The 14,001-nt window shown below is 41.3% G+C and overlaps 1 protein-coding gene across 4 annotated transcripts in view; it reads left to right on the top strand.

Annotated features, from left to right (window-relative positions):
- LOC138250333 (acetylserotonin O-methyltransferase-like) overlaps nucleotides 1-14,001 on the top strand; it is a 480,756-nt gene that overhangs the window by 304,178 nt on the left and 162,577 nt on the right. For all 4 annotated transcript variants that reach the window (XM_069205105.1, XM_069205104.1, XM_069205106.1 and 1 more), the window contains one exon: nucleotides 5,263-5,381. In XM_069205105.1, the coding sequence (XP_069061206.1) occupies nucleotides 5,263-5,381 (119 nt within the window). The remainder of the gene's footprint in view (nucleotides 1-5,262; nucleotides 5,382-14,001) is intronic.

Genomic DNA, 14,001 nt, shown 5'->3' on the forward strand with positions numbered 1-14,001 from the left:
TCGTAAGGGAGGTAGTAAAAGATATTCCAATACAGATATCCGGTAGCATGCCTTCTGTACCAAACCTTAGGAGAATATTTCAACGACAAAGACTGGCAAGTAATCCCCAACATATAACACCACAAACCTATGAAGACATTAACATCCCCCCAGAACTAACAATTACCTTCTCCAAAGAAACTTTCCTCATTCACGACAACGAAAATCCTCTAAAAAGAATTTTAATATTCAGCACAACATGCAACTTACTAATCCTACAAAATAGTGAAATTTGGATGATGGATGGAACCTTTAAATCTACACCCCATCCATTCACTCAAATTTACACCATACATGCCACAAAAAACAACACTACAATCCCCCTAGTGTATGCATTACTGCCTGATAAACATTCCTCTACTGATAATGAATTTTTATCAACAATCAAAAACAAAACATCAAATAAAACACCTAGAAAAGTAATTCTAGATTTTGAATTATCAATGATAAATACAATACTAAAAATATATCCACAAACCCAAATTCAAGGATGCTTTTTCCACTTTTCACAAGCATATTGGCATAGAATACAAAAATAATCCCTAAGTAGAGAATATTTTTCAGATTGCATACTACAATTTGAATTAAAAAAACTCACACCATTATGCTTTGTACCACCTACAAAAGTAGATGAGTGTTACAACACAATAACAGAATCTAACTATTATACACAAAATGAAGACCAATTAGAACCCTTACTAAATTACTTCGAACAAACCTGGATTGGACACCTAAACAGATCTGGTCGCAGACGAAAGCCAAGATTTCCAAAAGAATGGTGGAACTGCTATCAAACCTGTTTAGAAGGTGGTGCAAATACTAATAATGCCATAGAAGGATGGCACAACGCCTTCAATAAAGTAATAGGTAAACCCCACCCAAACCTGTATAATTTCATAGAAATTTTGAAAAAGGAACAAAGTTTCCAAGAAATGAGACTTGCTTAATCACTGTCAGGTAGCCTCAACCCACCCACGCACAAGTAAAAAAAGCAAAGAAATGACTGAAAGAATTTTGGCAAAAATACAACAATTTGATACAATAACACCATCAGACTACCTCAACAGTCTAGCATAAATTCTACATTACTAACAACCACTAACTTACTAAAAAATTACTTGCCAGTTCTAAAAAACCAAACACCATCAATTAAATTGCCATTTTTCAAACTTTTTTACACTAAATGTACACAACAAAAATTGTTCCTACCTTTGACGTTTTCATGTCTTTATCCAAACACATTGATGCTGAATAATCTTCTTCATTAATATAGAAAACAGCATCTCATACTTAGAAAAGAAAAAAAAAAACATTAATCATCCAAAACCAATTAAACATTATTCATATTAAATGGATGATAAAAAAAAACAACTCTATATACTATACAGACAATAAAAAAATAAAATATAATACTTAACCAAACCAGAAATTCGAAAAATATCTAAAAAACGTAAAATACCAAATATATTTTTTTTTACCAAAAAAAAGTAAAAAAAGTAATCACATACTAACCAAAGCTACATCATTAATTAAAACATTAACTATCAAGAAAAAGACATGAAAACGATATAAAGGATACTACTAACACAAAAGAAAAATTAATCACATAACCTATTACAATGAACTAATTTTTTTTTCATCAACCGAACAACTGACTCGATCAAAAATCCCAAAACTAAATTTATCCAAAAAATATACAATTCTTCCCAACTACTACAAAAGCAGTATAACCATTTGTAAGATATAACACTGCTAAACAAATTTGTTTACTTTTACGAAACCCCTATCGTATACAAAAATATACGAAACCAAATAATTAAACAGAAGAAACATAACAAACACCGAAAATCTACTACCTACCTTATAACTACCTCCGACAACTATTTCCGTGATAAAAATACCCTACTACATACTGTAAAAAAAATTATAATCCAACTTACCTGAACGAGGTCTCCGCTTCCATCCTATCTTGACCGCGACGCTCCTCCCAATGAATACAGAAGACGTCAAACAACGTAAACATGGAAGAGCACTAAAAATAGAAAACGGACTAATTCACTCATAGACTACAATAGGGAAAATAAGAAAATGCTACAGAAAATAGATAAAGAAATATAAATAAATAAGGTAAAAATTTCTATAAATCTGTAAATATAAAATTACAATTAAAACATTTTTTTTTGCATTTTTTAAACGTGATTATGTTCAAAATAAAAAATATTTTTAAAAAATGAATGGTATTTTTATTTTTTATAAATTAAATTTGCATGAAAATACATTATTGCACATACAAAAATTTCTAACACCTAAAAAAAAAAATAACTATAAATAATCTACAAATAATTATTTAATTAATTAACTTTTAGAAATAATATTAAAACAAATTTATTTATATATTAAATTATACATCCCAAAAAGAATTAAAAATATTAATAATATTAATTACATCACATCAAAAAAAAAAAAAAAAAAATTATAAAAAAATGTAACACATTTTTAAAATCACAAAAAAAAAAAATCCAATAAATATTTACATTACAAAAATAACATTATTATATTCCAAAATCTACTATACCAACTACTATACTATTAAAAAATCAAATATTCATTCTTAAAAATAACTATTTTTAACAAAAATATATTTTTAGACCTTCAATAACAACAAAAGAAAAATACAAAACCTAAAAATATAACACAAAAAAATAATTCACCCATAATAACAAAATTTAAACTATCAATACATTTCAAAATCATAAACCACCAATAAACCAAATTGCATCCCAAAAAAATAAGTAAAATAAATTTAAAAAAACTCAAACTTAGAAAAAAAAACCTAATCATAAAAACAAAACCTCAACCATAAACCCTACATCCCCTATATCCCACCCCTATTTCTAAATATACTTTCAATTAAAAAAATAAACAAATAACCAAATACAATAAATAATACCAGACTACTAATATACTTCCCACCCATAACTCCTAGAACCCATATATCCCACCCCTAAACCCACAACATAAATACCAAATTTTTATAAAATACAATAACTTAAATTAATACCTGAGTATTAATACACTTCCCCACCCATAACCCCTACATCCCATATATCCCGCCCCCAAACCCAAAACATAAATTACAACATATAAAAAACACAAGTACTTAAATTAATACCTGAGTATTAATACAGTTCCCACCCATAACCCCTACATCCCATATATATCCCGCCCCTAAACCTACAAAATAAATTACAACATATAAAAAAATACAATTACTTAAAATAATACCTAATTATTAATACATTGCCCCACCCATAACCCCTACATCCCATATATCCCGCCCCTAAACCCACAACATAAATTACAACATATAAAAAAACACAGCTAATTAAAATAATACCTAAGTATTAATACACTTCACCACCTTAAACCCAACATCCCATATATCCTGCACCTAAACCCACAACATAAATTACAACATATAAAAAAACACAAGTACTTAAATTAATACCTGAGTATTAATACACTTCCCCACCCATAACCCCTACATCCCACATACCCCGCCCCTAAACCCACAACATAAATTACAACATATAAAAAACACAAGTACTTAAATTAATACCTGAGTATTAATACACTCCCCCACCCATAACCCCTACATCCCACATATCCCGCCCCTAAAACCACAACATAAATTACAAGATATAAAAAAACACAAGTACTTAAATCAATACCTGACTATTAATACACTTCCCCACCCATAACCCCTACATACCACATATCCCGCCCCTAAACCCACAACATAAATTACAACATATCAAAAAACACAACTACTCAAATTAATACCTGAGTATTAATACACTGACCCACCGTTAACCCCTACATACCATATATTCCACCCCTAAACCCACAACATAAATTACAACATATAAAAAACACAAGTACTTAAAATAATACCTGACTATTAATACACTTCCCCACCCATAACCCCTACAACCCATATATCCCGCCCCTAAACCCACAACATAAGTTACAAGATATAAAAAACACAAGTACTTAAATTAATACCTGAGTATTAATACACTTCCCCACCCATAACCCCTACATCCCATATATCCCACCCCTAAACCCACAACATAAATTACAACATATAAAAAAACAAAAGTACTTAAAATAATACCTGAGTATTAATACAATACCCCACCCATAACACCCACAACCCATAGAATCCATTAGTTAATTCACACAATATACTTAAAAAAATTAATCATATAATAATTAAACCCTAAACAAATAAAAAACAAAACATAAAACTCACCTTAAAATTAATCAAAAAATAATTCACTTACCTTAAAATTCGTTGTTCTGGCATTAGTTGCTAAGGTAAAATCGTTGTTAAACCAGTAGTTGTTCAAAACTTCGTTGTTAATACCCAGTAGTTCTTCAAGATTCGTTGTTAAAGCAAATAGTAATTCAAACGTAGTTGTTCAGGTTGTTTCCCCTCTTACTGTGACTGGGCACCGATGATGAGCTTCTCTGTATATCTGGAATACACTTTGCCATTCCTGTAATGGATGTGTTTCCTCTCTACTCCATTAGGATCAACTGATCCTTTTCTAACACATGCTTTCTTGCTTGGTTGCAGTGTGACAAATAGCTGGTGTACCACATCACAACAAAGGTGGATTTCCCTTTCTTGGTAGCTATCCAGCTATTGATTGGGGCTCTTTTTGCTGTGTAATACATTTGGGTGGAGAGTTGGCCCTTCTTTGATTTCCCTCTGATCTACTTTTCATGGCACTCAATTTGCAGCCTCCCAAATATATTCTTGTAATCTACAGAGATCCCATACATTAAATGCTACTCCAGTTTTATGAGAGTTCTCAGCAAGTTGTAGGGAAGAAAAACATTGCTTTGGTTCAAGTTGACTGCAACTTTAAAACCCAACTTTCCACCTATTGTTCTGAATTGCTTTCATAATGGCATCTCATAGCACTCAGAGCTGAAAGATCCACAAGAGAACACTGAAAAGGCTCATCGAACATGGGAATTACCTAAAACATGTTGTTCTGAGCCGTTGTGTCATTTCCTGATATGCAGGTTAGATACAATAATAAATATGCTTTTGAGATTATTACAAACTTGGCATATTCTCATTGTGATTTGTGAACATGTATTTTTTTACATTAAATATTTTTTTTAATGTATATTTTTTGTCATTTTCAGGTCAGATGAGGAATTATTAAAGTTCATGCACGTCATGAATTCCTTTTGGGTTCTTTGTGGTAGAGATGTGATAACAGCATTTGATCTTTCGCCTTTCTCCAAAGTCTGTGACATAGGCGGTAAGTAAACTACATGTGATGAGGAACCTAGGAATATATTTAAGTGAGTTTGCTTCAGATCATCTACAGATAAAGTATATATTTTACAGATTGCTCAGATTTCCAGTTAAATAATTCTTAAAATCTTTGATGCATACATCAAACAACATTTTTATCTACAAATGCAGAACTTCCCTCGTGCTGCCCACGTGACACACATACCGATGCTCCATGCATCTCTGACCAGCCCTTGTTTTATATGCTTAAAAGTCAGGTCGAGTTCTCAGTCCAGAGGTGAGTGGGGAATACTGTCCATGGATCTTGCGGTCCCACAAAGTCTTCTTTGCAGGATTCCAAGGGCTGCCGATGCAGACCTTGCACCTTTGCAACACAGCGGTCACTATGCAAATATTTGGTGGAGGCTGGTATCCATCTTAGATGACAAATCCAGTCACAACCAACACCCACGAGTTCAGCAGTGCTTAGAAATCAATAGCGTCAATTGGGGACATCTGGTCATGTTTGACCCGGACAGAGACAAAGTTTGAGGCTGACCGCAATGGAGCCCTGCTCAGAATCACTGCACAGAAGGCCTCGGTCAAAATGTTACCTTCACACTTAAAAACATTTCTGGAGCTTTTCTCTCTCTGCATCATGTGGGCTTCCTCAGCAAGCTGATTTTGATGTGACATCATTGGACTGCTTTTCTGCCAGGCCCTGGTTAAATCCTGGAAGTCTGGAGCTCCGAAGTTTCAGCGGGACAACTCTGAAATCCTGGCTGCATTACAGTTGAAGATAGTCGGCTTGACTCACGATGGCGAGTCAGTCCACTTATGGAACGTTTTCCATAAGTTAGTAAAAACTCCTCCTAACTTCTGGAACTTCTTCCTGAAGTTCCTTTTGTTGGTTCAAAGATTCCAAAACACATTTCCAAGGGTCTAGAAGCTCTGAGATAGTCCTTGGAAGTTTAGGACTACAACTCCCAGAAGGCATCTAGCCAAATCCTTAAAAGTCAACTGGATGCACTCCAGGCTGGGAACTTTTGTGATAGATGGTGCAGGCAGGCTGTTGCTTTCAGGGGCTCCACTCCTGAGTCCTTTTTTAAGCAACGCAAAGTCCTTAGGGCTGTTGTTCAAATGTGCCGCAGGAGCAGTACTTCAGTGTGCAGTCTTTAGGTTGCAGACAAGGGTTCCAACAGGGCAGCCCTTCTTCTTCTTGTGGTTTCAGGCAGCAGATCTTCATTGTAATGCAGCTCAGCCACATTTACTCAATCATTTTTGGGGACATTGGGGGACATGCAGGGGGTCCCCCCTGTCTAATGAGCTTCAGGATGCCACCCAAAAGCATGACAACTTCCTCCAACGTGTGTCAATTTCTTGTCTCATAAAGTACTGAAGTTTAAAATTCCAAGATGGACGATTGTCCTCCAGAGGAGCAAGACCTAGTTAAACCAACCTGCTGGTGTGGCTCATTTCCATTAGCACTCCCTATCTGGACAGCTGCAAATTCATTTCCTTGGCCTGATACCAATCTGTGGGTTACAGGGTGAGAGGGAAGGATTAGCTGGCATTCCTTTCTGTCCTACTTCATTTGAAGCCCAGTTTGAATTACTCAGCCCCCTTCCTTGCCTGGCTTCTACAGCTGCAGATCCCCCCATCAGATAACATCTGCTGAGTGTAGGCCACTCATCACAGCATCAAAACAGCCTGGCAACCAGGAGAGACTACTATCATGCTGGAATTTTGCATACAGAAAGGAAAGTCTTATACCTTATTTTCTGTATCATTTATTAGTAAATTTAACAAAGAAAAGTTGTTGGATTTATCATTGACAGTCTTTTGAGTCCTTTCATGAAACATTGAGCTCCTTCCAAGCAATACTTAGGCTTATTAAAAATATTCCCATGTTAGTCGATGAAGCTAAGTAGCTACGAAGAGGAAAATGAAAGGTGCAGTTTTTCCCTCACCAGGACATATAAAACATATTTTATAATGTCTCTGCTTATAGTTACAGGGCACCCCAACCCTGGGGAACCTAGGGGAGACCTTAGGAGTGACGTATATGTAACAATAAGGTAATTTGTATTTTGGAAGTACCTTTATTTCCAAAGTCAAATTTGCACACTCTGTACTTTTTAAAGACAGTCTGCAAGGCAGGGCTGCCTTTAAAAAAGACGGCAGGCAACACAGCAGCACACACTCCAGTGCAGGAAAGCTTGGGGGCTTCTAAACTTCCCTACCTTATTATATACTAGGGTCTGATAGGTAGTTTGAATCCCCCTTGCCCTATTATCTACTAGGGGCTTACATGAGTCTGTCATTGCCAATTGTAATTCTACCATTTTGCCATACACCTTTTATCAAGAGCACTGGCCAAATGCCTGTTCAGCAATGCCCGTGGCTGTCAGGGTCAGTTGTTACCAGTATCAGGAAGAAACATTGGGGGAACATGCTAAAAGGATGACTTTCTCACATTCCTCATATGCACTTACCTTTTTATATTTTGTCCCTTAGTATGCTCTCCTCTATATTAGTATGTCACTGTATTGTTGGTGTTGACATTCAGTAATACAATCCTCTAAAATGCAATGCTCTTTCTGTAAATCACTTGACAGGTGCCTATATTTGCCTCTGTCATTACTGCTTTCAGAAGCTCCAGCCCCTAGCTAGGAAGTCTCCTGGAATCTAAATGAATAAGCTATATACAAGCAGTGAAATACATAAACCTGTTAATACCATTAGTATCATATACTGGAAGTCTAATTCTGCCAAAGGCGAGGGAGAGGATAAAGAGAAAAAAGGGACCTCTTTTGTCATCATTTGATATTAAAGAATAGTGATACCCCAAAAGGGATTCATATATTGGAATACCCAAGACAATTAGTAAATCATATTACAATGAACCAGAACATTGTGCTTGAAAAGGTAAAACAATTAATGTCATACCACATTTCAGAAATCATATGGCCACGTACACATGTGAAGGGCTTAAACGGAAGGCACATGCGATAAGCTCTCACGTATCTCCCATTTTCAATCGGAAAATCATTTGGAAATTCAGCCAATTATTAATCGTCCCTCGGAGTTCCGCAATTGACGTTTCAGGACTTTTTATTATTTTTAGCCCCTTTCATCACCACAGCCAGTTACATTTTCGTGGCACCTGTTTTCATATATATTACGAAAAATTCAAAGAATAAATCATACACAACTAAAAAGGACTACATGAAATATTTAAGCACGTCATTACATAATTTGTATTTCGCCCCTCAGCACATTAAAATAGAACATGCATTTCACACCTATAACCTTTCACAGCACAAATCGGAGCCACCTTCTCACTTAGTGAAAATATATAACAGCCCAATAATAATATTTATGGTCCAAAGATTTATAAAAGCCAAATGGCCCTTCTGTGGGCAAGAACCAAAGGCACTTCATGAGTTGTCCCATACTTTGAAATGATGCAAGGGTAAACAAGTTCCACAAAATTCCATGTTTATATTATTTCCCGGCAAAGGACAATGAAACATTGTTCAACTTCATATTTCGATCAAAATCCGTAAGCGTTTTTTTCGAATACAGTCCCCTCTGTGTTTTAAAAACACACGGAGATATCTCAGCATTGTGTTTTAACAAGAAATACAAATATTTTTACCAGCTTTCTAACAAATTATGGCCCATATTTATACTTTTTGACGCTAAACTGCGCTAACGCAGTTTAGCGTCAAAAAGTTTTGCGCCGTCTAACGCCATTCTGAAGCGCCAAGCGGGCGCCGTATTTATGGAATGGCGTTAGACGGCGCAATCAGACCGGCGCTGCCTGGTTTGCGTGGGAAAAAACCACGTAGACCAGACAGCGCCGGCGTAGGGGGAAAATGGCGCATGGGCGTCTTAAAATGGGGCAAGTCAGGTTACGTCGAAAAAATCGTCTTAACCCGACTTGCGCCATTTTTTAACGACGCCCATCCCCCATCAACATGACTCCTATCATTGTAAAGATAGGAGTCATGCCCCCTTGCCCAATGGCCATGCCCAGGGGACTTCTGTCCCCTGGGCATGGTCATTGGGCATAGTGGCATGTAGGGGGGCACAAATAAGGCCCCCCTATGCCACCAAAAAAAAATATAAAAAATAAAAAATTATACTTACCTGAACTTACCTGAATGTCCCTGGGGTGGGTCCCTCCATCCTTGGGGGTCCTCCTGGGGTGGGCAAGGGTGGCAGGGGGGGTCCCTGGGGGCATGGGAGGGCACCTGTGGGCTCATTTTGAGCCCACAGGCCCCTTAACGCCTGCCCTGAGCAGGCGTTAAAAAGTGGCGCAAATGCGCCGTTTTTAGCCACGCCAACTCCCGGGCGTCTCTTTTGCCCGGGAGTATAAATACCACGTAAAGGCCTGGGAGTCATTTTTTAGACGGGAACGCCTCCCTTGCATATCATTAACGCAAGGAAGGGGTTCACGCTAAAAAATGACGCACATTCCGGGAACTTTGGCGCTATTCGCCTCTAACGCCATAGTATAAATATGGCGTTAGTTGGCGTTAGTTTTGCGTCGAAATTGCGTCAAAAGAAACGACGCAATTTCGGCGCAAACGGAGTATAAATATGGCCCTATAAGCTGCATTTCTGGCAATAGAGGAATATCAGAGGGCATGGCCAAGGGGTCAATGAAGACGGATGATTATCCTGGAGATCCGACACCCCCTGCCTGCTGGTGCCTGTTTCCTGAGCAATCCACCCCAGCCCTGCCCCCCCATCACTGCCTGGCTGTCAGGGGAAGTGGGTGTGGCTTTTGCAGGGCTGTAGGGCTAATGGCACCCTTTACTGGCCTCAAAATGCGGATCGAGCGCAGGCTGGGGCCTGATGAAGTGAAGGCCAGCGCCTAGACCTGGGTCACAACTGTGGCCTTCGTACGACAGCTGCAGAGGCTGGACTCTGTGCGTACCTGGGGAGCTGGGAGAGGCCAGGAGGACTGGAAGAAACCCATGGAGCAAGGTTGGCGGCCAGAGCACTGGGAGAGACCGAGAGGTGCCACGTAAGAAGACAGCAGCGTTTGCCATTTTGTGCTGCAGCCATCAGCGTTATGTAAAGAGAGACGCTGACTGGGTGTGTTGTGGTCTGCTCCTGATGGTTGCTGCGCTGTGCCTTCCTCACTTGGGGGGTCCTGGAAAATTTGTGGAACACCGTGTGGAGCACCGTGGGACCCCACTCTGGGTTTATGCTCTGCCCTGAGTGGTGCAGCATTGTGGACCCACCCAGCAAGGCCCCAGGAGTGGAGGTTGGCATTCTAGTGAGGGCCAAACAAGAACGTGACATGCACAGAGATGGCTGAGGGGCCTTGTGGAGCGGCGGTCCGAGGTGCAGTGGTTCTGGCGGGCCTGGGGTGTACCATGAGTAGCCAGAGAGGATCCTCGCGGTATGTGCAGGCCTTAGAGTGCCATTGCTGCGGCCTGTGTGTCTGGAGGTGCTGGATAATCTGAGTGTAGGGGCCCAGGAGAGGGCTCAGAGAAGGCATTTCATGGGGGCTCCCTAGACAGGACTGGTTACCTCCCTCAGAGGAGGGGTGAGCCCTTGAGGAGGTGCCCAGTGATGGTGTTGATCTGTCCCTTTCCCTTGTTCTGACCTGGAGAGAGGGACCTGTTGTGGAGTCGGTTGGTGGGTACGTGGATTGCTCCTGGGAGAAAAGGTAGATGTCTTTGGACTGCGACTGAGAAGGGGGCCACTGCATCAGTGAAGGAGATGGTAGCAACAAAGTACCACTAATTGGCCAGCCCAGCTCAGCCATGGATCTGGAGACCCACATGGCCACGATACTGGCAACTATTTGAGGCACTTAGTATGCATTGGAGCACATGATTGAGCTGGTGGTGATTGACGTGGGCCTTCTGAGGGCAGTCTACACTAAACTGCCAGAGAGGGTCACCTATGTGGAACAGACTACTGCCCAGCCGCACCCACCTATGACAGAACATGAGGGAAGGTTGTCCCGGCTGCAGAAGGAGGTGAAGTTCTTCTCAGCAAGGGTGGAGGATGCTGAGGGGTGCTCCTGCCAGAACAATGTGTGACTAGTGGGGGTTGGAGAGAAGGCAGAGGGCCCCTCAATGGAACTGTTTATTGAGCAGTGGCTTCTAAGGTGCTGGAAGGAATGTGATACCACTGTTCTAGGTAGAGAGAGTGCCCAGGGTAACAGAAGGCACATTCGGAAAGAGGCAATGGTGGTTGTGGAGATACCGTGTGTACTCCTGAAGCCCTTGGTGAATCATTGGGAGACCATAGGTCCTTCCTCCTGCCTGAGAAATGCCAGAGGATGGATTAATGGGCTCCGGTGAGGAAGAAGTGGATGTAGACCTTCCAAGGGTCATCCTACTGCCTGCGCATGAGGTTGGCTGAGGGGCCATGCCAATGGAGCAGCACTGATGGACCTTCAGGAGGTTTGGGGATCACAGGGTGTGGTTGGGGTGGAGCAAACAGTTTCTGGATGACCTTGAACTAGTACCGCTGGCCATGTATTGCCCCACATGGACATGTTGACACAGTGTTAAACAGTACCTACAGTTGGGGGAGGCAACAGGTACCTCAAGCATTGGGGGGTGGGTTGTTCTGTACCCGCATATTGAGGTGGCAGGGAGGGGAGTGGGGGTAATGTTCCAGGGGGCTACAGCGGTTTTAATTGCACTGGAGACATGGTGGCAGATGTGGGGTAGAGGGAGAGCATGGAGAGTATACAGACATTGACAAGGATAGGTTCACAATATGTAGCCACATGTAGAACCCTCAGGATCCTCTACTGGAAATTTAATAGGTTTGGGCAGAAGCAATATCTGGAGCAACAGGCTGTAGACCTGATCCTGTTACAGGAAATGCACATCAAGGGTTTCCACTGTAATTTCCTGTGAAGGGGTAGTTTTAAGTCTTTGGTCCATGAGGGCTACTCGGCTGGGGTCTTTGGGGTCAGAATCTTGGTCTTTCGGGCTGCGTCATTCCAAAATAACACACATGGTCTGATTTATTGGGCTGTTGGGTGGTGGTAGGTGGCTTGTGGAAGGAGGAGCGCCTGATACTGGCTTCCTGGTATTTTGCTCCCAATCTCCAATGACCTGCTCTGGTGAGTATGGGGAAATCGATAGCAAAATGCCCAGAAGCTGTGTTGCTGGTGGAGGGGTCCTCAATGTCACCCATGGTAAGGATGGAGGGTACCCAGGGATGACCCAATATTTTCTCCTTTCTGGGGACCATGGGGTTAGAGTATCTGTGGCGGGAGACCTACCCAGTGTAGCAGCAATTCTCGTATAATGCTGACACTTCATGCTCGCTGGCCCACTCAGAATATTTTCTGCTGCCTATGTCACAGAATTTTAGGTACAGGAACACCATCTACTTAACCAGCGGTATTCTGTATCACTCCCTAATTGTTGCAGAGGTGTGAGTCCCTGTGCCCTGTCCTGGTGTGGGTTGGCGGCTGGACCTGTGGGAGCTGCCGGACTGCTATACTCACCTCCATGTTTCAATGGTGTTGGGCCATTACTTCTGGGAGAATGTGGAGTCTGTGTCCTTGGGTGTCGTAATTTGTGAGGGATATAAGACACTTGTCTGGGGTCAGTTGTTTGCGCATGAGGCAGGGAAGGACAGGGAGAGACATCATAAGGTGCTGGAGAGGGAGCTGTTGGATGGGGAGGGTGAATATGTGATGCACCCAGATCCGGAAAGGGCGAGATCTCTGGCCCAGTTGCGGGTGGAATATAGGCGGCTGGTTCAGCAGGAGGCAAAAACCCTCTAATGGCTGCAACACATCAGGCTTTATAAGGTGGGGAACAAGGCGGATAAGATGCTGGCCTGGCTGACCAGGAAGGAGGAGGGTCAACAGCAGGTGCAGGTCAATTTGATACATAAACCTGGGAAGCCCTTGGAGAACTGAGTCTTGAATTGACCGATTCCTTTACTGAATGTGGAGGCTAAGCAGCTCACTAAAGTCTTGGAAAATAACTTGTCCCAGGTGGAAGGGAGGATGGTGGCTTCATAACTGTTGTGGCTCATGCTGCAAAGGTCTAGGCACAGGTAGTATTTGAGAACCAACCCTCCACTTGGTGTTGGATGCCAAGATGGTGTTTGACTCTGTGGAGATGCCCTACCTGTGGGCCCATCTTGAGCACATGGGCTTTGGCCTGGGGTTCCGTGCATGGGGGGCTGCTCCTGTATTATAGGCCAACAGTGAGACTGAGGCTGAATGGGGTATTGTCAGAGGAATCCTACTTGGGTTGTGGCACCCGGCAGAGGTGCCCCCTTTCCCTGATGCTCTTCCTGGTAGCGAAGGAGCTGTTGTCTGCCTTGGTTCAGCACTATGTACAGTTGCAGGGAGTTTCCTGGGATGAGAACTGAGAGGGTGTGATTTCTTTGTACACAGATGATGTCCTGATCTATCTGGCGGATCTAGTCTGCTCATTGCCAAATCCTGTGGATCTTCAGGTATTTCTATGCCATTGCAGTCAACCGGGTTAACTCCATTGAGTATCCGCTGTCCCACTGGATGCAGCAGGGTGACACCCCACGTACAAATGATAATCTAGTAACTGAGAAAAAAAAAAAAAAACAGTCCAAATAATGTTCTTTGCGAACAAACAAGCAGCTTAGTTGCTATTTGTTCA

The sequence above is a fragment of the Pleurodeles waltl genome, chromosome 8 (genome assembly GCF_031143425.1).
Source record: "Pleurodeles waltl isolate 20211129_DDA chromosome 8, aPleWal1.hap1.20221129, whole genome shotgun sequence".
Lineage (NCBI taxonomy): Eukaryota > Metazoa > Chordata > Amphibia > Caudata > Salamandridae > Pleurodeles > Pleurodeles waltl.